The sequence below is a fragment of the Anomalospiza imberbis genome, chromosome 10 (assembly GCF_031753505.1).
Source record: "Anomalospiza imberbis isolate Cuckoo-Finch-1a 21T00152 chromosome 10, ASM3175350v1, whole genome shotgun sequence".
Taxonomy (NCBI): Eukaryota; Metazoa; Chordata; class Aves; order Passeriformes; family Viduidae; genus Anomalospiza; species Anomalospiza imberbis.
The window spans coordinates 20,207,888-20,235,141 of NC_089690.1; the positions used below are offsets into that span (position 1 = coordinate 20,207,888).

The 27,254-nt window shown below is 44.7% G+C and overlaps 1 protein-coding gene across 1 annotated transcript; it reads right to left on the reverse strand.

Moving 5' to 3' along the window:
* On the reverse strand, positions 1-22,769 carry EHHADH (enoyl-CoA hydratase and 3-hydroxyacyl CoA dehydrogenase). The gene is made up of 7 exons (XM_068201114.1): positions 22,660-22,769; positions 16,208-16,311; positions 15,290-15,462; positions 13,633-13,744; positions 13,308-13,412; positions 6,972-7,313; positions 1-1,353 (listed from the first exon to the last, which is right to left on the reverse strand). Exons 1-7 carry the CDS (start codon positions 22,728-22,730, stop codon positions 83-85), a joined length of 2,178 nt encoding a protein of 725 aa, XP_068057215.1. The 5' UTR covers positions 22,731-22,769; the 3' UTR covers positions 1-82.
* Between the last annotated feature and the right edge of the window lie 4,485 nt (positions 22,770-27,254).

Consider the following 27,254-nt stretch of genomic DNA (forward strand, 5'->3'; position numbering starts at 1 on the left):
GGCCTGTAGCACTTTGGGTTTTATTGGAAGAGGCAGTGCAATTGAAGCACTGGTTTCAGGAGATCAGCCTCCATCAGGGGAATCACAGCTTGGGGCTCTGCCGGCTGAGGTAGGACATCCACTCCTTGAGTGGGGGGCTCCCCACAGCCACCAGCTTTTTCAGAAAGGCACTGGGCTGTAGCCCGGGCACATCAGGGTGGGCCTCGGAGTATTTCTGCAGTTTAGCCAGCACGCGGGGGAGCCCCACGGTGGAGGCGTAGAACATGGGGCCACCCCTGTGCTTTGGCCACCCATAGCCATTGATGTAAATGACATCCAGGTGCTCTGGGCCTGATGCTATTCCCTCAGCCAGGATGGCAAACCCCTCGTTGATGAGGGAAAACAAACACCGCTCCAGGATTTCCTCCTGGTCTATAAAGCGGGTCTTGATGCGATGGGTGTCTCTGTACTGGGACAGGAAGTTGTGGAGCCATGGGTCTGGCGTGGCTGTCCTGCCCCCAGCCTGCTCGTACTGGTACCAGCCCTTGCCGGTTTTCTGGCCGAAGCGGCCCTGCTCACACAGGAGGTCTGGCAGGGGGCTGTAGCGCTGGCCGTGCCGCTGCCGGGCCGGCGTGCCTGCGGGGAGGGATGGCCCAGTCAGGCCCTGATCCTTCCGAGACCTCCAGCCCACATCCAGCCCAGCCAGGTCAGACATGCGGAAAGGGCCTAACTTAAACCCAAAATCTTCAAGAACCTGATCTACTGCTTCTGGTCTGCTTCCTTCCTCTAAAAGGAAAACTGCTTGTTGGACGTATGGAAACATCATGCGATTCCCAACAAACCCAAAACAATTCCCTACCACCACTCCCACTTTTTTCAGGGATTTGGCCAGCTGCATAGCAGTGGCGATGGCGGTGGGGGACGTGTGGCGGCCGTAGATAATTTCCAGCAGCCTCATCACGTGGGCAGGGGAGAAGAAGTGGGTGCCAATGACCTGCTGTGGGCAGCTCGTGGCAGAAGCTATTTCGTCAATGTTCAGGGCTGATGTGTTTGTACACAGCAAGGCTCCTGGCTTGCAGATCTTTGACAGCTTGTGGAATATTTCCTTCTTCAGTGCCATGTCCTCAAACACAGCCTCGATGACTAGGTCTACATCACGCAACAGATCAAAGTCCACAGTGAACTGGAGACGTGCAGGGTTATGGAAATCCAGGGTCTGGGCACCCCCCTCCATTTTCATAGCCTCACGTTCCAAAAGGAGCATCACAGCTTTTCTTCCCTTGTTCAGATATTCCAGATCCTGCTCCAGGGCTACCAAAGGTATGTTGGCCTTAACCAGAGAAGTCACAATGCCTCGGCCCATCGTTCCCAGCCCTAGGGATAAAAGCAAGATAGAATCAAAGACTATGAATAGAAAATTAATCTCTTGAAAGTAGTGTTTCCTTTGTATCTCCAGGATAAAAAGTGGAGGCCTCTTGAAAACAAGTAGTGCACACATAGAAAACAGATACTAAAGACTGGGAAAAAGGAAGGTGAATTTGCTCTTTCAGTGAGCCTAAATGTTTGAAAAGAGGTAGCACAAAGGCAAGTTAGTACCCTCACAAGCTTACAAAATGCCACTGGGATTCACCCAGTGTGCAAAGATCGTGTGATTCATGTCTTATCTCTGCAAAGTTTTATACCTATGGAAACCAGGATCATTGAGGAGTGAGAACCTGGGGATCAAAGAGAGAAGCTCTGAGTTACATCTGCAACCCTGTTATGACTTTCTGCAGGCAGGTTCAAAGCAAGATTTCACCCTGAGGATATCAGTGCCTCACTGTTCCTGTGAGATTGTCTGTTATGGGCATTGAGCAGATTCACTTCCCCAGAGATTTTGACACTGGCAAAGTTCAAAGAGTTGGTTTCTCCCTCGTCCTTCCAAGCTTCCTCTTTGTCTCCCTCCTTTTCTCCCTCTGTGCTTCATTGCGTGATCTTTGAAGCAAAAAAAAACTCGGCAGCTATTTCTGTAAAGACTGGGATGCTGATCTGCTCTAAACTTTGTCTCCGAGGCCTCCTGTGTCTCTCAGTGCCTGGTCAAATGGGATGGAACTAATGCAGTGTTCTTAATCTAGATTTCAACATCTTCTCTCTCCTTTTAAATCACGGTGCCACATCAGCAGCCTTTTGCCTTTGTTCACTCTCTGTCAGGTACCTCTGCCCACCAGGAACTCTTCAAGCCCTGCAACATAGGCCATTCCTAACTTCTGGAGATTCTCAAAGTCGGTTTTCCTTGTCCAACCACACAGTTAAAGCTCTTGTGCAGAACTCCTGTAACTGAGAATCCATTCACACTGTAATTTTTTTCCTCCAAGGCCTGTAAATGTGCTACCCCCAACTCATACCCCCAGGGGATACCAGTGTAGAGATCACTGGCTTGATCCTTTGCACCAGCTCTGTCCTCTGTGGCATTAAATGAAACTGCACTTTTCTGTGAGACATGACCCACACCACTGATCCTGCTCTCCCATGGTGGAGGCTTTTCCAACTAAATTAATACAAACTAGTGAGGGAAGGTCAGCACAATTTTACCAGCTTTGAAAGTGCAGAGCCTTTGAATGGAAGGATTATTAATATCCTAAATATAGCAGCAACCAGACAAAGTATAGGTTTGTTATAATCCTGTAAAAATGATTTTTTAAATCTCAGGTTTACAAATGAAAGTCATCTAAACAAATAAACAGAAACAAGGGGATTAAAAATTTTGTCTAAATCAGCTTTGTAAAGACGAGCTGAAATGATGTCATTGTTTAAACAAGTTCCAGCAACCAAGGTCAGACAAGGTAGAATGTTTTTCCTGCATGCTACACACTCTTGGTTTAGTTCTGCCCACCTTCAGCTTGTGTGCACACAAGACGGTTCAAACATTCCCTGCTTAGCCACCAGAAGATAGTTTTTATTGGCATCACTAGCTGGCAGCCTGCTTACAAACCATCATTACACTCCCGAGCAAATGCTGAAGTTCCTTCCTAGGAAATTAGATTTGCTACTTCATAATCAAGTTCTGCTGAAAACTAATTTGAAAATAAATCCAGAATAACATGAACCAACTCTTAGTAATTCAGTGTCTATGGTTTGCTGGCTGAAAAAACCTGAACGTGAGCAGCTCCTCCCACTGTGCTCACTCTCCAGAGCCTTTGATGCAGGAGCAGGTACAATTAGGGACAGGTTTTCCCTGGCTCTAGTGAGCCACACAAAGTGCTTTCTTCCTACAGTGCAGGAGGGTAACTCACCCCCCAAACCCAGCCCCATCTGTCAGGCTCTCTTTAGACATCAAGCTGAAGTGTTTGCAGTCCCACGTGGCTCCCTCTTGAAGTCTCTTCCTTCCCACCATGGAGGCCTGGGGTTTCTCTCTAGAATTTCCAAGTTCTCCACACATCCTGAGTCTTATGCACTCCTGACCCTCCCAGCTTCAGTCTCGTGACTGAAATCCTAGTGATTCTCTTGCCATATGAACACATTGCCTTTTCCTAAATCAAAACCACTTTTGTGAGCAGGTGTTCCCCAGGCTTCTTTCCCAGGGAAGCTCTGCAGTGGTGGCAGGTGATTCCCCTGATTGCTTTCATCATGAGTACTCCATGTAGGTTTTAGCCATCCCATGAGAGACAGGCACACATGCTTGTAGTACTACACTTTCTAGGCCACGGAACATACATCTTATAGATAAAATATGAGCTGGCCAAGCCTGTTTCTGACCTAGAAAAGCTGCCTCTCAACTTCCTCCAGAACTCTGCAATGGCCTGTATGAAATGATGTTTAATGAAGCTGGCAGAGAGAGTAATGAAAGCCCCAAGGGGTTTGTTACATTAGAGCTTGCACAGCATGATTCCCCTGGAAATATTTCTTAAAATTGGCCTATAAAACTAAGGAGAGCTTTGGCTATCTAGCAGCAAAAGAGGCATTTCCGAGGACTCCTCTTTTGCAATTCAGAAAGCCAAGTGATCTTGGGGAAGAATATGTTAGAGCAGAAAAAAATGGCAGGGGATCATTAGGCCTTACATGTGTAGAAGGCTGTGGAAGAAAGAGAAAGGGAGATGTCTCATGCTCAGCTCAGATCACACAGACTGAACACGGTGAGGAACTGCTCCAGAATTTCTGCTGTATGTTGCATTTTCTTACTCAATAATGTTCTCTCCTCCCCAAACCAGGGAAAACCCTATATTCTTCTCTTCCATGCAGGGGACTAATTTCATGTCCAAGGCACATCTTTCCAAAAATGACTGAAGTCTGCTTCAGGAGCAAGAACAGTGCCCAGCCATCCTACTCCTGGTCTTTTATTGTGAAATGAAGCTTTGACATATAATTAAAACTACACTTGTACATATGTAGTTTCAGACCAAATATGGGTATGACAAATCCATTTGCTGGGCAAGCTGAGTGAATAATGATGGTTAATTATTGATTTGTCACGTGAGGTACTTAGAATACGAAAAATCATACAAAATTAATTGGAGGACTTTAAAATACAAATTTCAAAACAAAAGAACTTGAAATATGTACAAGGCAGATCATGTACAGTCACGCACTACAGAAATACCTATCTGTGGAAAACACTTTGAACTACAATGAATATTTGGACATTAAAATGCCTGGCAATTGAAATAATCCTTTATAGATTGGTAAAAATATGCAAGAACTGTTCTGGTTTTCCTGATAAAAACAACAATAAGCAATTGGCAGTAATGGGCTGCTGTAGACTGAGGCTGCTGCTTTCTCTGTTTCAGGGTATCAGTTTCAAGCAGAAATAATGTGATACTCCAGGCAAGCAGGGAGCTGCGGGGAGAGGCAGCTGCAAGGGACAGAGAGAAAAGAACCTTCTTCCTGGGTGTTGAGGAACCAGAGAAAGTGAAAAGAGATGGGAGCCAAGAGTTCAGAACAGCAAAAGCAAAGGAAACAAAAAGTCTACATGAAAAAGTCAACATGATCTTCTCAGTTGCTTCAACAGTGCAGCAATAAGAGATGGAAGCAGCAGCATAATGCAACATGGTTTTAGTGTGTGAAACAGCACAGCACTGTCTGTGGCAAAGTGGGGTCTGCATGATTTCTGAGGAGCCTAAATTGAAGCAGCATCTTTCTCTAACTGCCCAACAATTCCTTTTACTGTGGGGCTGACTGAGCACTGGACAGGTTGCCTGGAGAAGTTGTGGAGTCTTCATCCTTGGAGATGTTTAAGAGCTGTCTGGACATGGTCCTGAGCAAGTGGCTCTAGGTGACCCCATGTTAGAAGAGATGTTGGACAAGATGACATTCAGAGGTGCCTTCTTTGCCTCAAGGATTCTGTGGTTCTGCCCCCTGTTCTTGTCACTGGCTCCCCATCCCTGGGGTGCAGCTGCTCCCTGCCAGTAAATAATTAACTGGATGTGTTGAATGTGGCTAATATCAAGGTTGCCTGTTATCCTAGGCATGCTAAGCAGGAGCAAGGAAGAAACCTCTTGATACCTGGCTATGGTGTAATTACTCCTGGAATGCTGCTCTCACTTTGGCTATGCACATTTTATGACATGTTGAAAAATCTGGGAAAGTTCAGGGTACATCAAATGACCAGAGTGTGGCAGATTGTGCTTTGCAGCAAAAGTATCAAAGCACTTAGTTTATTTTTTCTGCAGAAGGAGGAGTTAACCTGGGCATTGTCTGTAATCAGCTATGAAAACACTGAAACCTGGAGGTGAGGTTGGGGCAATTTCAGACCATAATTCAGAAATCTGTCCAGAGATGAGTGGCAAATACTTAATCCAATGAAAGAGACATGCAACCCAACCAATTCTGCTTGGAAAGAAAATAGAGATGATGCTTCTACTAGAAACTTTCAAATAGAGGTTGCATTTGTCCTCAGAATTCCCTCTAGCTCAGTTACAGCCCCAAAATAGGAAGCTCAGCCCTAACAGCCCTTCTAGCTAAACTGTCACTGTGATTAGGTCTTGGCAAGTGTGTTGTTCTGGCATGGTTTAGCAGCACAGAGCAGAGAATGTCCCTCCTGGTCACCTGGTCATTGCCCAAACTCCAACACGGACCCTCCTGTCAAAGCACGCACTGCAGGACTGACCTCTGTGGGACTGACAAAAGTGTGTGTCCAAACTTCTGTGCTCTTCAAGTCACAGGACCGATCTGGTAACAATTAATGCCTCTTTACCTGAATGTTTTAACAGTCACAGATCCTTCTCACAGGGTTTGTGGACTGATGCTTAAAAACCCATTTCTATTAAAAATATGGCATGGCAGCTAATGAAGAGAACTTCCAAAAAAATCTCTATGGCCTAAAATGAGTTGTCAGACAGCTCAAGAGCCATGAGAAGCACCCAGAAAAAAAAAGTAGTGTTATCTGGTGAGATTTCCTTGAAACAAAATGGATGTTTTCCAAGTGCTCCATTACTTGTCTAACCATTTTTGAGTGCTACTATCAACAGCTAGAGCTGAAAGATACTTTTTTTTTTAATCTCAGCAGTGCATTGAAGGTTTTATTTAAATTGCTCTTATAAAAAATTAATGAAGGCATTATCTTGCTGGGCTACAAAATGGCAGGAGTGGATCCCAGTGAGATGAAATCTTCTTAAAATACAGCTGTCAAAACATTTTTGTATTAATATATCCCTGAGTGACTCTGTGCACATGCACTTGCAGTACAGAACAAGACCAGGAGGAGGAGAATTTCCTACAGACCTGCTTCTAGCAAAAAGCAAAACCGGGTCTTGGTGTTTAAAAGGGAGCAGGCTGCTTATGATCCCACACGAAGCTGTCTCTGAAGTGAGAGAAAGCTATTCTTCCAAAGGAAGAGGACACATCAGGGGCTAATCTAGTGGCATGTGAGCTGCCATCTGAATTTGGAGCTTCCCAGCGCAGTGCCGAGTTCGCCGATGGGTGCGGAGTATCCGCGGGTGTGAAGGGTGTGAGCTGGGGATGCCCAGCGGAGCTGCTGGCTGTGCCCAGTGCCCATCCCGGCAGTTCGCCGTCCTTACCGATGACGGCGGCCCTGCGCACGGGCTGCGGGGCAGCGCTGCTCCAGGAGGCTCCGCTGGGAGTTGCCCACCTGTGCACGGCTCTCTCGGCGAAGAAGGCGTACTGCAGTGCCTGGGCCTGCCCCGAAGTCAGCAGCGCCTGGAACAGCTCCCGCTCCCGCCGCACCCCCTCGGCAAAGGGCTTCTCGGCGGCGGCTCGCACGGCCTGGAAGCACAGCTCCGGAGCCAGGCACCCCCGCGCCTGCTTCTTCACCTTCACAAGAGCTTCACGCAGGAACGCTTCCATGTTGGGCACTTTGGGAATTGGCTTAAGGCTGAGCCTGCGGGGTCCCAGGGGCTGACCTGGGGAGAGAGAGATGGAGTTACGGAACAAAGCATCCACATCTTTTCAGATGTAGCCTTTCCAGACTTCCAGACCCTTTTCCACAGACTGGGATGGCAGTCTGCCTCTTCTCCAACTCCCACTGCATGAGGGCTTGCATGGCACAGTGAGCTGGGTCTAGAAGTAAAGCTTCTGACATTTCTCCTTATTTCTGCTTGCTCTGACAATTACGATTTTTCAAGTCCCTTCTCAGACTTCAAAAAAAGTAAGACTTTATTTTCAAATAAGTAATTCTCTCCTTCCTTTTCTCAGCTTCAGAGTGCCCTGACTTTCCAGTTCTCTCTCTCTACAGTCCTAGCTGCCACTTTCATATGGATCTTTCTTTAGGCTCAGTAATGAAGCTTTCCCCCAGTATTGTTTAGTATTCAGGACCCAGCTGACACTAGCCAGAGGCATTCCAGCCAGAGGCCTGACCCAGACATTGACAAAAGTGGAAAACACACCCTGACTTCTTCCCTGACTGAAGGAGCCCCTCAAGTCACTTTGGGACTAACCAAAAGGAGATCTCACTCAGCATGAGTTGGGCAGCAAATGGGAGAGTTCATGTTTGTGTCAGCAAGGGACGAATCAAGCAGCCACACAAATATGTGAAGTTTATTACAGAGAGAGGTTGCTATGGCGATACCAAGAAAGGGTTTTAATTGAGAGAACATAGCTGTGGTTCAGGTGCCAAAATTCCCTGTCTTCTTTGTTAGTACAGACCTGGCCATACTCAGGTGTTCCTCTGCTCTAAAGGCAGCTTGCTCAGTAAAGACCAGGGAGGAACAAGATCAGCAATTCAGGAGGTATCCCCTTGATACTGCAGCATTCTCACAAAGACCCTGCTGTCATCACAGCCATATCCAGATCATTAACTGCAGCATGGCACTGCCTGGATTGCTAGTGCTGTCCCCAGAAGCAGCCAGGACTGCCACCAAAGTCAGGTGGTGGGCTGAGAACCTTATGCTGAATCTCTCTGGGGACAGTGTCTCATTGCTCGGGCCTCTTAGATGAGCTCTGCCATGGGGGCACACTTCCTTACAAGGCAGCATATTGCATCTGGCTCCCCTTTCTCTTCCTGTTGTGTGAGCTAGGGAAGTGCCAGTGCACCAGCAGAATACTCAGGAAATCCTACAGGGGATACTGAAGAGCAGGAATAATGGCAGCACTGCAGGCATGCCTGCCTGAGATACATGTCCTCACTCTAGCTCTTCCTCCAAGACTGAGCAATGCTTAGGAGAAACTGAAATACAAGTTTCCAGGATGAGTTAATACACTGATTTCTTGTAATAAAGGTCTTCAGAGCTCAGGTTTTTAATTAAGCCTCTTAGTGAGCACAAAAAGATGAACACTCACTGTGTAAGTAGCTTCCCTTGTAATCACAGTTTATAAAAATGTTTTCGCATTGACAGTGGATATAATTTATATCAGCCAGTATTGCAGGATTTAGTCAGGATAACGTTCCTTTATTTTGGAATAATTTTTTCCCCTAAGTTTTTAACCCAGAAATGTTCTTTATCTGCAGTTCTTTATTTAGGACTTAAATAGTGGGTTATGCTCCATCACAAGAGGAAAGCTCAGGCTTGTCCCAGAAAGCTGATCTGATGGCTGGAAGATTGGGCACATCAAGGGACTTCATATGACATCCAGTGGAAAGGGCTGGAAAAAAGGAATACCACTGGAAGCCTTTAAGCTTGGTCTTCAGACAGCAAACAGTACTGTAAACACAAACAGTGATGGGGGACAGGAGACAGTTCCTCAGACTAAAAAAAAAAATAAACTCCTGTAATAAAACTCTTATTTTAGCTGCAAACTAAATAGGTTTTCTACAGCACCTCTGTGCAGTATCTTAGGTTCTGCAATGCTAGTAAGAATAAAGGACATGTTTATGATGAGGAAAGAATTATCAGAATCCAAATCTGGGAAGAGGAGATCAGTGTGGGACACCTGTAGCTTGATTTCTGAAAGCAAAGCAGCAGGAAGATGATGAACAGTGCCAGATATGAGTGCTGCAGGAAAAGCATCATCCACACACAGGAGCTCACACAGACTCCTGCTTTGTTTACCAGGTTTGTAGTCCAGGGGGCACAAAGGGCAGATCAAGTCTATAAAATTTCTATCAGCAAATGCACCACGTATGCAGGCAGTATCAGATATTATGTTATTTAAAGAAAGAAATATCATCCCAGAGTTGTAAACTCTTGGGACACTATGAGATGGCACATGCAAGAGACAGGGCCAGCCTAATGTTCTTCCTCATGCAGGGAACTGCTTATGAATTCATGAGGAATAAAGGTGAGCCCTGCCCCTCAGGCTGCCAGAGACAATTCCAGGCCATGTCAGACCTTTCACAAACTCTCTTTTGTGTCCAAGGGACACTTGGCCAGGCCTCTGTCTAAGGAAGGTGTCAGCCAGAACCTTGAGCCCTGGGGAGAGATTAAAATTTCTTGATATTGTGCATCTTGGAAGAGACGGCTCATGGAAAGGACTTGCAGCTCTAAAGGAAGGTCTTTCCTCCAGCCTCCATTTCAAAGATGCAATTACCCACCATCAGCATCTGTTCCACCCCTAGCTTTGATGAGCCTCAGAATGAACAACTGCTTCCTCTGCAGCAACTCCCAGTAGCTTACAGGCAGAAACTCATCATCTTTCCCCACAGAAGTCCACCTGAGGGACTTCTGCTACTCCAAATTGCTCTGGTTTTCCTTGCCTCTTTGGTGCAAGGAGTTGGTACTGCTCTGCTCTGAGGTGAATCAGCAGATGGGGTCAGAAAAACAAGGGGTGTATATGGAGAGTTTAAAAGTCTGCTGTGTGGAGGCCAGGACCAAATTTCTCCTTCAGCTGAGGAAGACCAGAGCAGGCCAACAAGAAGTGGACAGGATGAGATGCAAGCTGCTGCATGTCACCAGCAGTTCCAGCCATTTGTCAATTTTGTGATGCCATCAGCTGGGAAAAGCCTGAAATGCAACTTTGGATTACTGCAGTGATTGTCAAGCACATCTAATGAAAGGACGTTCTCCTTGTCCCCAAGGATTTAGCTCCTGTCTGTTCCTTTTAAAAAATGCCTTCAGAAGTGAAGATATTTTCTTTAGCCTGGAGAAGCCAGTTTGCCTGAGAGGTCAGGGAATTATTCTTGCTTCCTATCTGCAATATATAAATATTGGTTTTCAATGAAAAATCTAACTTGGAATCAGTAATTGCCTCTGTATTCCTACACCCACTTACTGTTTCAGAGCATCTTCTGAAGGTGTTCTTCATTAGGAACAACCCATAAAAATATATGGATGAGAATGCTCTCCCAGCATGCCATAAAAGTAGCTCTGTCAGCTGTGTATCACAACAGTAATCAAGTAACCCCTGATACAGTAAGGCAGTCACTTGAGACTGATCTCTTGCCATGAGATACTGCAGCTCCGGCACTGAAAAAGCTTTAGAAGAAAATTATTTCTGAATTGATTCTTTGAGAGTCATCTTGCAGTACAGCCTTCTCAGGAATAGAAATTCCAGTGGTGACAAAACCAGTTATTTAGCCAGACTGCTCTGTAAGAAGTCAGCAGTTGTAGCTTCATGTTTTAAAAAAATCTCATCAGAAACAAAATGCTGCATTCCACACAAAGCCAGTAGAATTTTGTGATGGTATTTTTTGGGTACATTCTCTTTGGTTTTATTAAGAGCATCTGAAAATCATTCACTGAAGGGAGAACTCCATGTGAACAAACTCCAGACAAGCCATACAAGACTGTCATCTCTTCTGCAGCCCTGTTAGTGCTTGATGGAGAAAAATTAAAGTGCTGCCTTGTCTTTGTAGGACAGGAAATTAATTAACTTTAGGCAAAGGCCAAAGCAAGGAATGACTCAAAAGAAACATATAGGCCCTGGGTGCATCAATCTCTCAAACTGTTAGATAACCTGAGGGTAAATGGTGCATCAAAACTTGTCATGGTCTTCTGTGGGGTCTAATGAGAAATTTTTCAAGCAGGAAAGAAATAGATGAGCTGGCTTACCAGTGTTTTCACGGTTAAAACGTACTTTAAATGCCAGTAAAGCTGTTGGAAAGAGTCTGAAAGCATTTTTAAAGTTCTGTGGGAGTTGATATATAGTGTGATGTGAAACACCGTCAGTGACATTACTCATTTTTGCTGGGATAACTCAAAGCAGAAATAAACAGAGTGAAAATCTAATAATGAGTAAGACTGGGACAGCTACCTGCTGGACCTTCAGTCAGGATCCTTGTATGCTTATGCAACTCAAAAAAACCCAAAAAAACCAAACTCACATTGGTAGCTACAATTTCCAAAGAAGATGAAGCTAAAGAACAGGATTTTGCCAGTATTGGTGGTGGATATAAACTCCAGAAAGCAAGTTATCCTAAGAAATAGTGTGGTCAACGCTTCCTTCCTGAGGGTCTCCTGTAAGGCCAAGGTGGCTTTCACAACTGTCAGCCACTGCACAATGTCTGTCATGGAAGAAACAAGCATGCAAATATCCAAATTTCACCTGATTGCACATAGCATTTGTTGAAATCCAGAATGTTTTCTGTTTTGCCAGTTCCAGCAATGTATCCATTACTCATTTCATGACACACTGCTGCTGCTGTCATCGGTACTGGCATAGATTTTGTGCAAAGCATCATTCAGAGCCCAGAGGGTACATCACAGGGAGCACTGTTTGTTGGGTTAATTTGCCTAGAAGAGTGGTAATATTTCACTGCTCTCCCAACAGATGGAGAAACAGAATTCTCATTCAAAACAGACAAACTCAGCCAACCAAAGTACCTTTGTTTTTCTTAGAAGCAGCAGTGAAGTACATCACCCATCTCTTGCTAAAGAATTATATTTAGTATGATGACATAAAGGAAAGAGAAAAGAGGAGTGCTTATGTCATTGATTCCGCAGTGGAAAATGAAGCCCTAGCATACTGTAGGATGAATACAGTGAGAAGGATGGGCATCTGCTTAGAAAACCCAGCCAAAGAATACCTTGGTGCCTGCCTGGTGCGGCTGCTACAGGGAAGTATACAAGGCGTTGATATTTAAGAACACTCAATTCTTTGATTTACCTTAAAATATGGTGCACTGTTATCTAGGACAAAGCTTAGGCTGCCTCAGCTTCTAGCACAGAGGAGGGGCCTTGTCTGTAGTGAACTGGAAGAGCAAAACCAACATCCCAGCTTGGACAGCATTGTCTGTAAAGCATGTCTTTGACCATGTGGTCAAAGCAGGAAGGTTTTTTTGCTTTCCTGCATTCATCTCATTGTGACAGAGCCCCAGATGAAATCCAGTGGTCAGGTTCCAAAGGTACAAGGAGGTCAGCAGTGGAAAAATGCCCTGTTTTCTCTAATGGCAATGCTCCTCATGCTGCACAAGGAATGTTCCTCTTCTTAAGTTAACTCCAGCAAATTTGATTCTGTTATTTCTAAGATGGGAAAAAAAAAAAACAAACCTCTCCCCATCCCTCCCATCTGCACAGGCCATTTTTTTACATGGCACGCAAAGGATTAGGGACAGTGTCACTTACAGACCACGGATCATTAAATTGATCACAGGATGTGCCAGCCCCTCCACTACAGGGAGAAAGTTATTTTTGCTCAGCCATTACGGATGGTGCAACCAGAATGCGTGCAATGCCAGCTGAGATCCTGAGCTATATATGGATAGAGCACTTACTCCCCAAAACCTGCAGCGTGCAACATCCCAGAGGAGCATGTGAGTTTGGATATACAATTAAAAAGCAGGAGGACTTGATATATATCTGTTCTCTCAATCTCACTTGAATTTCTGCAGCTTTCCAGCATCTGATTTTTTTCAATTCAGACAACAGGAAACAAATTCTGCAATTAATTCTATATTATATGGATGCCAAAACTCAAGAATGGAGCATATAAATTAGAACAAACTGGTGGGTTTTTTTCCTGACTCTTTTCAGCCCTGAAATATCACCAATTATTTCCTGGTACTGCTACAATTTGTTCCTCACCAATCACTTTGTTTGCCAAACGGATTGCTGCCTCAATGGTGTTTTCTTCCACGATTTCATCAACCAAGCCCAGCTTCACTGCTTCAGTTGCTGGAATGTGTTTTCCTGCCATAAAAAGAGAAATAAGGTGACTACAGTGGAGCCTGATGGGCAATTTTGTTCTTTTCCATCTGATCAAATGACTTGTGCAGCTGGTAATTAGCCCTCATGGGTGGAAGCAAGTAGAATTACAACCCAAGCAGCCACACAGGTAAAAGATTCCTGGTTTCTGGACCAAGCTGGTATGACTCAATGCCATCTTCTGCTATATAGACACAGCACTTACCTGTAGTGATCATATCCAGAGCAGCTGGTACTCCAATCAGTCTGGGGAGTCGCTGAGTGCCTTCAGCACCTGGAAGTAACCCTATAGTGACCTCTGGCAAACCCATCCGAGCCTAAAATGCAGTAAAAGTAAACAAAAAATCTGATCAGAAAGAGTGGTAATTGCAAACTGAGCAAAATAGAGGAAAGACAAGCAGATGTGAGTCACATTGCTCCTCTAGGAAGCCTCAGAATTTCTACATAGAAACCTCATCCTTGCTTTTTGCTACATAAAATATTTAAGGAAAAAAAAAACCCACTTCTCCATTTGAAGGAAAACATGACCTTTCAGAGGATTAGTGTGCTAGTACAGCACTGGGGGATAGCTGTAGGGCCAACAGCATTCCCTAGATTGACACATGTGTCAGTTATGCTTTCAAGTAGCTGTTGCCAGCTGTTGGAGGGCACACTGGCTTAACTTCATCTCCCTACTCTAATTCTTGCAAGTTTAGTAAAGAGTTGGAAGGAACCTTAAAACCATCTTGTTTCACTACCTGCCACGGGCAGGGACACCTTCCACTACACCAAATTGCTCAGAGCCCCATTTAACCTGGCTTTGAACACCACTGAACTCTTCCCTAATCTTCCTTCAAGTGTCTCTTGGTGCATTTGATATCTGATAGAGTCATGGCAGATAAGCCAGGTGCAGCAGGAAGTGTATGGAGGTCTTCTCGTAAAAAAAATTTGTCTAGATTTTGTTGCCTTTAAAAAATAGTTTGCACATTTTCTATTGATCTTTTAAGATATTTCGAGTTATTTTAGGGCCACTACTTATAGTTCCAGTAGTCATGGCACTTCATGATGTGGTTTAGTGGGCATGGTGGTAATTGGTCAAAGGATGGACTTAGTGACCTTGGAGGTCTTTTCCAACCTTAATGATTCTGTGATTCCATGGCCCTCACCTTAGGTGGCACAGAGGATGGTGTGGAGTATCTCTTTATGCTGTTACAGCAACCCACACTGCCACAGAGAAAGTGACTCACTGCAGAAGTGAGGGGATGGCCCTGTCAGTGAGGAGTCTGTACAGAGAGACAGATACTGCTCAAGGTGGTTCAGTATTCCTGAGCCTTGAAGGAGGGGATTGAAGAAAAAAGCCCAGATCATTCCTGAAGGCTCTTCAAGCTGTCTTTTGGTTGAAGTGCTCCCTGGGGATCCAGAGCTCATGAAGAATCTAACCATAAGTGCTCCATGCTAGCTGAGTTTCAACTCCCTATAGAAACTAGGCCATGAGCAGAAAGAAGTGCAAAATTCACAGGGCTGGGGAAAAAAATAAATAAGAAAAAGTCACGCTGCATGAGTCAGTAAGATACAGCTGTCTGCATCAGAATATAGATAATGAGACCTAGGGCAAATTAACATTTGGTTTCTGAAGTTTCTACGCAGCCATCTTATCCTACTAGTTGCTTTATATTTAGAAATGACTTGAAATTAGTTAGTTAGTAAGCCTTAGGAAAGACGTCAAGGGTGCTGGTGTAGGTGAAGAATGTCTGAGCACACAGACTTGTGTCCTATAGCTATAAAGCCACTCTCCTCTGGGCAGAGGGTCCCGGGAAGGGCACCCTGTCCCTCTGCTCGTGTACCTGGCTCCAGCAGCCCCTGTGGCCCGCAGGGTGTGTTACCTGCACGTGTGCAATGCGGTAGTGACAGCCCAGAGCCACCTCCAGGCCTCCTCCCAAAGCGATGCCTTCGATGGCCGCCACCACCGGCTTCTCGCTGCTTTCGATGAGAGACACGATGGGGCCCAGGGCACCTTCATGTCTCTTCGGAGAGGAAAATCCTCGGATGTCAGCTCCTGAGGGAGTACCAAAAGATTAGGGGGAATTAGTAGGCGAGGAGGTGACCGGAACAATCTTTCCCTCTGTGCTGCTGGACACAGCTGCTCACAGGTGCCCAAGCCCTTGCAGAGAGTGCTGCTGGCAGGAGAGTGGTTAACAGGAATCAACCCCTTTTGGGACAATCTTCAAGGAACCCTGGATCTTTGATCCTTTTCACAGAGCTCCGAGGAAGGCTGAGTACAAAAATACAGAGTAACTGTAAGGGTCATGCAGTCACTGCAGAAATTTGCAAACATTCTTGGTGTGATATTGAGCCTGGAATAGTTTAGTGCAAGTTACTACGAACAAGCAACGTAGAACTCCACAGAAATTCCCTAGCTTTTCAGGCTTCTTCATCTGGAGATCTGTTATTCATCACTGCCCTACCCCAGGTACATTCCATACCCTAGACCAGTAAATGGTCCAGAGATTTTACATAAACCAAGCTACAGAGACCAAGGAAACACCAGGATGTTACAGAGTTGAGCAGCTGTCCCTCATTTCAGAATGAACAGACCAGCTTACTTTTGGCCTATTTCAAGGTCCAGCTTGTCATGTGCCCCATGTGAATTGTGGCGCAGCAAAATAGACAAAGCACACTCTCTTGTGGCCATTTCCAGCCAAATCAGGACTTTTGCCAGCAGTGTTGTGAAGCAGAGAATCTTCAGATATGACAGGTGGAGAGTGTTTCATCCTTTGTTCAGCCTGTGTTTGATGTCTTACCTGCACTGAATTTCCCATTTTCACCACAAATTATAACAGCTTTCACTGAGGGATCTGCATCTGCTTTCTTCAGCCCATCCTCTAAAGCCTGGAGAACTGCCAGACTGAAATAAAAGAAGAGATTCAGTGAGTAGCTATCAAATACATCCCCCTTCCAAGAGGTCTGTGTTCTGAACACTGAGCAGCCCAGTGAAAATGAGCACCATGTCACAGGCAGCCTCCACGCCTGGCTGCTGCCACAGCCTCTCCAGGTGAATCCTGTCCTTAGTCTCCCTCTTACTCTAAGGACAAGCACCCAAACCCAACAGGCTGACTGCTGACCTGTCAGTCACTGCCTGGAGAACTCATCTTCAGGCTATGACACTGCTGTTTCCACAACAAGCAGCACAGGGAAATGTTCTTTTGAAGATGTCCTTATGAATTAAACATTCAGATTTTCAAGAAAACAGTTTAGCATAATTTAGAAATAATTAATGCTAAACCACTGAAAATCTAAGAACTTTTTGAAAGGAGCTCTAAGGATAAAAAAGTTTTCTTTCAAACACCTGACACAGGCTCTGCTGATGTTAATAATGCTTTCATCTTGTGAAGATCTGCACATAGGTCCAGACTTAAACTGGTGTGGGATCCTGTCAAAGGGAATTTGGGCATGAAACACTACACAGAACATGTCTTGACTCATCTGAACAGGTAGCTCTGCAGACACCAGCAGTAAATGTGGCCAGCAAAGAATTAATGAAGAATTTCAAACTGGATCTGTAGAAGCATAAATAGTGTTTTTTCAAATCAGATATTTAAAAAGTCTGACCCCACTGAATGTCCACTTTGCATTTGCCTCTTTAAAGCTAATTCATGTGTTTGTATGGATGGACTTGAAGAACCTAGTCTGTTTTGGAAGGTGGTAACCATAGCAATAGTAGGTAAAAATAGAAGGATTAGCACTTTAGTAATAGAAATATTAATACAAATTTTATGCATATATAATTAGATACTAAAATGTACTGATATACGCACATACTGATATAGTTTGTGAGAGACTATTCTGTGTAGAGATGCCTCTGAAACAGAAAATCTGAGCCACAAGCAGCTGAAGGCTGGAGGAATATCCAAGAAGTATCATCCACACTTGCCCAGTCCTTTATAAAACCAGCTTTCTTTTCTAGACCTTCTCCAAACCCTGGGCCCAGCTCCACATGTGAGCTTGGTGCTGAGGAAAAGGGATCAGAGCTCTGCTGATGCCCAGTGGAGAGGAGCAGTGTTAATTACACAGAGCTAATAAAAAGGCCTGAGGCACAGTCAGCTTGTGCAAGTTGCTCTATGGTTAGAGGGCATTTCATCTAAAAAGGAAGCTTGTCATGAAGTAGATGAAAAACACATCACTGTACTCTCATGTGCAGACATTTTTACAGAGCAATGCTTGCAGAATTCATGTGAGAATCCATAGTCTGCAAAGGGAAACCTGCAAGCCCAAGGAGCTCCCTGCAAGCCAGCTGTGTGAAGGAATCCCAGCCAAGCTCTGCATATTGCTCCTTCAAAATCAGAAATTAAAGACAAACCATTGGCAAAGTCTAACAGTCAGGGCTCTTGGCTGAGGAGGAGTGTCTAAGAGGATCTCCAGGACCATCTGCTGCCTCTATAAGGCTGTGCTACACAGGAGGGTTAGAGGGAGCCCTGAGACCTGACAGCCAGAGACTGGGAGAAGTGTTATTTTTGGAGAGAGAACAGCCAGTTGTGTACCAATTGCCCAATCCAGACATCAAAGACAACTCTGCAGTGTGATGTTAGTAGTAGTTCTGAAGGCTTAAACTTAAATGAGAATAATTTGGCCATGCCAAAGTAAAACTGTGAGGTGAGTCAGTAAAGGTCCCTCCACTGCATGTAGGTCCACATAACAGAATATGAAAACCTTTCCATACACTAAATGTGTTTTAATATATTTTTAAAAAGTGTTTTATCTCCCTCTCCGCTGGCATATCTGTGGCTGCTGCTATTTGAGGAGCACCCACAGGCTGCACCCAATGCTTGCTGCTCTTTGAGTTCTGTTTGTGCATCAGTGAAGAGCCAGGCCACAGCAATACCAAAATCACCCAGGGGCTGGGAGATTACAGGGAAAGCCATTAAGAAATGTCATTACACTCTACAAACCATGGGGCAAAGAGGGAGAAAAAAATGTTCCATGATCCAAACAAATGTGAAGTTACTAATTTGCAACTATTGTATAGACAAATGGCACAATTCAACCAGGAACAGACAAGAAGCAATCAGTATTTCTGAGTCTGTTCTAGGCAAATCTGTAAAATGCCCAGCTAGAAGGGCTGTCTGCAGCCAATGGGAAGGTTCAGGGTTCTATGGAGGAAAACAGTTCCAAGCCCTCAGCACTTACAACAATATACTACTACCAAAATAAAAACTAGTCATCAAGGCTGCCACAAAATCAGTTTGATCCCTGCTTCGCCTTTTTTAACCCACAGGATTGTTCATGGCAGTGAATAATTTAACTTGATATTTGCGTAAATATCTCTTCAATTTCCATATAACTTCTCCCCAGCTGGAATCTTTGTGGGATAAAAAGGAAGAAAAATAATATTTTTTGTAGTTTCTTGTTTTCCTAAGATGGAGTGATAAGTTTGCCTTGGATATGTCACAGTCCAACACACAGACTGCACTGCTTTGTCACTCACATGTTATAAGTGGCAGTAAAAGATGTAATTTTCAATTAAAGCATCATAAAATCGTAAAATATATGACAGTAGAATTATAAAAGTACTCAGGAGAATGCCAGCTTCAAACTGGTAGAGCATTAAAGAAACAAAAAGTCACTGTAATTTTCGCAAGTATTTCATTACTGTGACACTGTCATTCATTTAACAGTAACAATGCGAAAATTCTCTCCATGCTTTCCAAGGCTGCATCCCATGCCATGCAGTCAGTTCCACCATGGGTACTATTTTGACTGCAGGAAAAGTGATTCTGCCAAGGTGATTCAGTGTTCCACGTTTCAGGAACTCAAAATAGGTGCTGTTAAAGAGTAGGTCCACACCAGAGCAAGAGAATATTCTTGGAGATTACCATACCAGGTTGTTTTTATTATATGGAACTCATTGCAGTGACTGTGATGTGCTGGATTTGTAACAGGGTTTTACTATTTACCTTAATTATTTCACATTTTAGCTAGAGTTTGTGAATGTGAATTTCTTTCATAAAAAAAAAAAAAAAGTAATGTAAGGGAATCCTGAACATTTAATTTAAAGAAGTGAGACTCAAATCCAACAGTGGAAAATGCTGTTTATGGAAAACATGCAGGTCTGGTACTTTTCCTTTGTATTTTTCTCAGCTTCTAATATACTTTAAAAACCTGCAAATCCCAACCTGAACAATAACAATACAGGCTCTCCCATTGTCACAAGCTCCTTTTCCTTTGGATAGCTTCCTGCAGTGTTTTTCTTTGAACTAGCTGCTGGGCGTTACATAATCCCCTATTTGAAATTGAGGACTTGTGTGCTGGAGTTACCTGCTCTGCTCTCCCTTGCTTCAGTGTCAGATCCAGCTGTGAAGTAGCTACTGTCACACATTGTTGTGTGACAAGTTGCTAATACAGCTTCAACAGTCCTGCACATAAATTAAGGCCAGAGCCAGAATGGCATCTTTTGGGTGGAATTTTAGAATAGTTGTTTTAGGGAGCAGATGCTTATTCATCCCAGAATTTTCTCTCTGAATCTCATCCTGGTGAGGTGCTGATCTGTGGGTAATCACATTCTCCCCTCATTGCTACCTGTCTGAAACTGCAGTTTCTTTCATCTCCTTTACATTTTCTGATTTTTAAGGTGATCAGGGTCAGAAGGACAATCCTGGCAGCCAGGGAGAGCCTTTCCCAATCAAACCTGTTATGCTGTCACACTTCATAGAATCCCATGCATAAGCTGCCCTACTGCATGGCCTCGCCTATCCTCCCTGGAGCTTTTCTGTCCTTGTCAGCTCAAATGTTGAAATACTCCTTGAAGTCCTTCCTGCCCAGCGCCAGCAGCCTGCCTCTGCTGAGAAGGGGTAGTCAGTCCTTCCTTTTGCAAGTCTTGTCTTTCTGCTCCCTCAAACTCCCGGGTCTTTGCATATCTAAATCCCTTCTCTCAATGCCATGGTCTCGTAAATACAGATCTCTGAATACTAAACTTCTGCAAACCATGAAAAAACCCTCCAAACAAGTCAAATTTGGCACATGCCACCTCTGCTGGTGGAGAGAGTGATTAGCTTAAAGGGGAGTCTGTGTGGGAAGCGAATTTGCCGCCAGACTCTCAAGTCAGCACACATTTCTCAGGAAAGCACTGCCCCGCAGGTACCAGCAGAGGATGAAGTCAGACAGGAGAAAGTAAATTCCTGCCCACCAGTGGTTTCTAAAGTGCTAATGGCCAATGAGATGGCCCAGGAGGGGGGAAATGGATAATGGGGAGAGGTAGGGGAGGCTGGAACACAGCAGCAAAACCTCACCAGCCTTAAAAAGCATCTGTGCCTGCTGTGAAATGAAATTTTCAGGAGAGCAGGACATGGCTCCTGTCTGTAACTTGCACTGCCTGCTATCACCTGTGCAATCCAACATTTCCAACAGCACTAACATACCTGCTCTCTGTGGTCCAGTACAGAAATGTGCAGGAGCAGGAGGAGCACCCAGGGATCAGAGTGTGCTCTACCTTTCCTAGCTGCAGTCACATCTCAGCTAACACCTACCTGATGGCAAGGGTGTGAGAATTATGGATCTCTTCTAAAACAGGTATTGCCCTGGCATGCCACCAAAGACCACAGACATGTCTCAAGTTGTAGTTTAATGGATCTGAAGTTAGCCAGGATATTCCTTCTTCCCTGTGGGGCCGAGGGACAGGACCACAACCACACAATCTGTCTCCCTTGGTGTATCAGAAATGTGCCTTGCTGTGAGGGCACTGCAGGGCCAGGAGCAAAGGGCAGTAAAGGCAGAGATCTGTCCTGAAGAAGTTGTGCTGCTGCTGTTCAAAGGCAGAGGTGACTTTGGGTTTTCTCCAGGACTTCTCAAAAGAGGGGAGTTAAGGTTCCTTAAGCACACATCTGTTACTGCTGATGGTTGGACTCAGTGATTTTAAAGGTCTTTTCAACATCGGCAATTCTATGATTCTTTAGGTCTGCATTTTGTATTTTTCATGGTAAGGATTGAAATTTTATTGTGAGCACAGCCTGGAAGTTTTCTTAGACTGGTCTTGGGCACAGGAGGTCCAAAGTATGTCTTACACCATACAGTTCTGGGAGTCGTACATGTCTGGTTCATCTAAACTCATCAAGTCACTCCAAGTTTCTCATGGTAATTACCTGAGCACATGAAGATGTTCTAAACAAGTCGCAACAGAAGAGTGAGCAGTGCCAACTACAATATAGCTTTTCTACAGAAGAACATCAGGTTTCATCTCCTTTTCATGCTCTTCCTTGTCTCTGTGAGCTTCTTTTTAACAAACTTTCTCTTTTGTAAATCAAGCACATCGGCAGCGGGGTTATTTTTGGCTTGTGAATACAGACTGAATAGATGCTGTGGTCACTTACTGAACAACTACAGCTGCTTAGAAAGGGTTCATGTGCTACTCAGAACTAAAGGAACTAAACCCCACAACTAATGTAAAGCCAAAAGCACATAAGTCCTTTTCAAGACACATGAAAAACTAAAATTTCAGTGGCTACTACAGATTGGTGTTTGACTTTGTTTTTCACTGGCTTGTGTTTGAGATTGCATGGGGCCCTTCTTTACCAAGGTCAGTATTTAGAGGTCAATTCCTTAAGAGTTTTTAAAGGCCAGATGAACTGTTTTCTGATAGCCCTGGCTGAGTTTAATTCTGGTGCCAGCTCTGCTTGCTGAACCATGCCTGATATCCACAGAGCCCTTTGCCCTCTCCCCTGTGCACACTTGGATAGCACAGGGATTGGCCAGGCAAGCACTGAGCAGTGTGGGGCAGGCAATCAGACCAGGAAATCTGAGGATTCACTTGTACCGAACAGCGCTGAAGGCACTCCAGGCTGAGCTAGCGCTGCTGTGCTATGTCTTGCTGAAGCAGTCTTGATTTTTAAAGACTGGAAGGTGATGAGAAATAAGCAAAGTTTTTAAACACCCTCCAGGGGAGATGGCAGAAAGTACGGTTTGCTGAGTCTGGCACATCTCCTGTGAAACTCCCCAACTAGAAATTTAAAGAAAGAGCAGAAGTTATGGCAAAGTTCAGCATGTTGTTTGCAAAGCGAGATCCAAGCTACGCCTGAAGGAGCCGCCGGGGCCTCTGCGAGTACTGAGCGGTGTAGAAGTCCCGGCTGAGGCTCACTGGGGCCGCCCTCCCTCCAGGACGGGTGGGAGCCTCACTCGGGCTCGCAGAGAGGGAACGCGCTGAAAAGGAAGGAAATCGGAGAATCCCCCGCCCGCTCACAAGGGTCCCCAGGACTGCCGGCGGTACCTGAGCGCGTTGACCGGCGGGTTGCAGAGCCGGATGACGGCCACGGCCGGGCCCCTCGCGTACTGCGCCATGCCGAGCGCTCCCGCTGTGTCCCCGTGTCCCCGCCGTCCCCGGGCCAGCCCCCGCCGCGCCCCGCCCGCAGCCCGCCCTCACCGCCCGGTCACCGCGGGGCTGGCCCCGGCCCCGGCCTGCGGAGCTGCCTCTGGTGTTCATTGATGTTTGATCTTTATCACTTTCAATCTAATCAACAAGAAAGGAGATTTAATCTGTGAAACAGCGGCTCACAAGCTCTAAGTGATGCCCAGGTGTTGGGAAGAGAAATCCTTTCCAGTAGAATTGCCTTGTTAAGGTCTGGGGCTCCGCGTGTTTCAGTGATCTCAGTCCTAGGGGAGGTTGACAATGCTTGGGAAGAAGGATGTGTGTGATGTGCCACTGAGAGTGGGCACACAGAATGCAGAACTTGGAGGCCACAAGGACGTTTGGCAGAACCCCCAAAGTAAGGAAGAAACTGATAAAGCCAACCCAGCCACTGTGCTGAAATCAGCCCCAGCTGGGTAAAAGGTAATTCTGGCAGGGGCAGGTAATGACCAATGACTCACAGACCATTGACCCAAGAAAACACTGACCCAAAAGAAGATCAATACTGGGCTAGTTAGCATGAGAAATGAGAGGAGTGGGCACACAGAATGCAGAACTTGGAGGCCACAAGGACGTTTGGCAGAACCCCCAAAGTAAGGAAGAAACTGATAAAGCCAACCCAGCCACTGTGCTGAAATCAGCCCCAGCTGGGTAAAAGGTAATTCTGGCAGGGGCAGGTAATGACCAATGACTCACAGACCATTGACCCAAGAAAACACTGACCCAAAAGAAGATCAATACTGGGCTAGTTAGCATGAGAAATGAGAGAATCATTAATCAGTAGAAGATAGACCACTAAATAAGAGGATTATGTAACTTGCAGCCAATGAACATCAATACCTTCATTTGCTAAAATGTATAAATAGTGAAAAGTTTTGATAGTTGTGCTGGCTTTGTGGATTTGCCACCCAGCCTTCTTTCTGTGCAGAAATGTAAATAAATCAAATACCTTGACTCAGTTTTGGATTGGCATCTTGTACACTGGGTGAAAGAACCTATTCTGGGACAACACTGGGATTTAATGTGTGCTCCCAGTCAAGCTCTGTCAGTGCTCTGTCCCTCTGGTCCCCTTGGGCATCACTTCATACCAGCCCCTCGGCTCAGCGCTGTAATGCCACTGTGAAAAGAGCTGAGAGGTAGGGGGGGAAACACAATTTCTAATGTTACAACATGTATTTGTTGCTCTAAAATGTTATTTAAGGGACAGAGAAGATTCTTATCTATACATTGCTGTATTCTTATTTATATCTCTATAATCTCCCCTTTATGTCTCTTGGCCTTTAAAAGTCAGTCCCTGGGCAGAATGGCTACAGCTCTTTCCCTGGTCTGGAACAGGTGTACACAATTTTAGAAATTGTTTTACATGTACAGAAAGGTCCTTCACTAAAAGCAAGCTTTATTGCTGCTTTTATATAACCTTTATTGTTACAGCTGTTGTGGTGGATCACTACAGCTCTTCTGGCATTTATTATATAATGTTACAAACCCCCCTAAACTAGTGATAATACTCTGCCGTTTGCTTATAAACAGCATGTTCTGGGAGTTTATAAAAATGGTGTAAATGATGCCTTGGTGGGCCAGCTGAATTGAATTTTTGAATTTTTGGGTCTGTTGAATTTTTATTAACCAGAATGAAACCAAAGATCACTCTAAGTTGTACATTGTGTTTATAATTTCCAGGTCTGATCTACTTGTCCTTTAATAATACAACTGCTATAGCTGTGATAAAACAGCCCTATTTCAAGCTCAAATAAAAACAGAAGAAAGCAGTGCTTGGGAAAAGAGAGCTCATAGGAAAAAAAAAAGAAGAAGTTCTACATTGTTATGGAAAAATTCAGGTAATATTTAAGGTTGTAAGCCTTATGCTTGTCTTTTTTTTCCCTTTTTCCTTCAAGATGAATGCAGTTTGGTAGTGAGAAGAAGAAATGCATTTCAGTGTATACAGCAGAGAAATTTTAAGTCTTGGAAGTTGTGCAATGACCAAGTGCAAAGCCTGAGCTTAAATCCAGCTCCCAAACCAATGGAGAAAGAGAAGTGCGTGGTACAGGCCCCAGTTATGCTTCTGGCTGTGTTTTCCTCGTCCAGCATTGCTGTTTTCACTGCAATCAGGCCCAAGGCTGTGCAGCTCTGCTACATCTGAGCTGATCTGGCACATGGGAGGGGTGCAGGTTGAAGAGCCTGTCAGTGCACTTCACCTTGGCAAAATTTTATCAGGGTGGTCCAGTTTGTTCCTGCAGCTTTTGTGTAGTTCCCCAAGAGCTTGTGCAGGTCTCTGTCAGCCCTGCTGTTCTAAAGCTGTGCAGGGGCTGCCAGGCAGTTTGTGCCTCCCTGGAAAGCAGCAGTGGGCTATGGAGCCACAGGACAACGTGGCAGCTTTCTCTAGCCCTAGGCCTGCCAAAAGAAAATACATCTCACAATTCCAGTCCCTCTGAGTACTGGTCTTTTGACCACACACTAGAGGATAGTGCTCAGAAAATGCACCTAGCACCCAGATCTGGAAAAAGGCTTCTAAGACAGGAATAGCAAATCCTTAGAAACTCCAGTACTAGAAGTGGGAATGAGGGTATTTTTTACCAAAGAACAGATTTTAATGGATGGGAATGTTGTGCTTTGTCTTCTGAATCCCTCAGAAAGTGCCATAGAAGAAAAAAAAAAAGATTCCTTCTTCTGAGCTGGAGCAACACAAATGTGTCAAGTCTCCTACAACACCCTGGGATCATCATCCTGTTCAGGAAGTGCTGAATGATAAAAACAAGTGCTTTATTTATAGGAAGCCTCAGCTTAATTTTTATTCCAGTATATCAATGCTGCAAGGTACTCCAGAAGAAGCACCTTGATTTGCTCTAATCTTATTCACACAGAACAAAAATTTCTGGAAAATGTTTTTTTGACAGCTGCACCCAGAGAGACTAGAAAGAGTGAATGCAGTAATGTCCCAGCTGGAGGAGTAGAGTATTTCTGAGGGAATGACCTCTGGGGAGCATGGAAGGTCTTATCAGCTGTATTGCGCAGTCTGAGTGGAGATTTGTGGTAAAGCCCATGGCCACAGTGCTGAGAGGGGCAGGAACTCTGAAAACTTACTAGTTCTTGTCATCAGCTGGTCTAAACTTCAGGTCTGAATTACACCTTGCTGTTGAAATGACAGCCTGGAGGGCCAGCTAAATCCAACAACAACAACTGTTTTGTGCTTTCCCTTTTACAGCTATGACTTAAAAAAAAAATCCCCCTTAAAAATTATCTGTTGTAAAAAGAGCTGTAGAACCTTTGTAATCTTTGTCTGATCCCTTCATGTGTGGTAAAAGCCAATACTGGTAAACATTTGATCACAAAATAATTTTCAGAATCAGAAAATTATTTTGTTATCACACCCTTAGCAGGTGTCCTCTGATAACTTTAAGTTTCTTTTCCAAACTGTCTCCAAAACCCAGCCTCCCAGAGCCTCAGTGAGCTGGAGTTCAGTGCCTCAGGGCTGGCACAGAGAGCTCTCACAAAGGCACAGCTGGAGCAAGTGTGATAACTACAACAACACAGCAAGGCACACTGTGGGCCATGGAATATCATCCTGTTGCACAGTTTAAATTTCTGCTGAAGAGCCACAGCTTCTGTCAGCCATGAAGGTTATTTTAGTTTGATGTGATAAAGACATATTTTAAAACCTTTTTGTCCTATCCTACCATATTTTGGGTATCCATTGAGGATTTTTTTTTTCTGTAGACAAAAGGTTTTCAAATGTCTTGGAATCTTTGCTTCCTGTTTTGTTTTATAAAGTAAGGCAGGGCATAATTAAATGCATAGTTAACTTTGCCCCTGTTGCTACATTTAATAACTTAAAACCTAGTATGCAGGTGGAGAACAGAACCCAACTCTGCATTCCCCCTTAGAAACAAACAGCTCATTTTTGTTTAAAATGTGTGTGTGCAGGTGTGGAGAGCAGCAACACAGCCCTGTGAGCACGACAGCTGTTAGCCTGGAATCACGGACTGGTTTGGGTTGAAAGGGACCTTAGAGCTCATCTCATTCCATGCCCTGCCATGGCCAGGGACACCTTCCACTAGACCAGGTTGCTCCAAGCCCTGTCCAACCTGGCCTTGAGGGACTTTTGTTTTATTGAGGCTTTACTCTGCTCCTTGGCTTCTTGAAACCCAGGATTACCCCTCTGAAACTCCCCACTGCATCAAGCCTGGTCTGTATTTCTGTATATTTTAGCATCCAGCCCTGCAAACACAAAGCCATGGACAACTTTGCACACATAAAGGTGATCTGACAGATATATTAGCAATGTTCAAACTCACAGCATTTCCCACCAAGTGGGTTGTCTGTTCAGTATTTATCTCACTCTGTGCCATGCTGGGCATTTTAGATCCAAGTTGTCTTAAACAAAAATTGCCATTTCAAAGGTAGAACCTCGATTTTTCCCTTCCAGAACAAAGTATGTTGGTTATTTTTAATATTACAAG

Excerpts from the sequence above, each read along its gene's own strand:
- EHHADH (XM_068201114.1), bottom strand. The coding sequence starts at position 22,730 with ATGGCGCAGTACGCGAGGGGCCCGGCCGTGGCCGTCATCCGGCTCTGC. Across the intron at positions 13,745-15,289 it reads ACCGCATTGCACACGTGCAG|GCTCGGATGGGTTTGCCAGA; the intron begins GTAACACACCCT and ends ACTGCATTTTAG. Across the intron at positions 1,354-6,971 it reads GCGCAGGGCCGCCGTCATCG|GGCTGGGAACGATGGGCCGA; the intron begins GTAAGGACGGCG and ends TTTTATCCCTAG.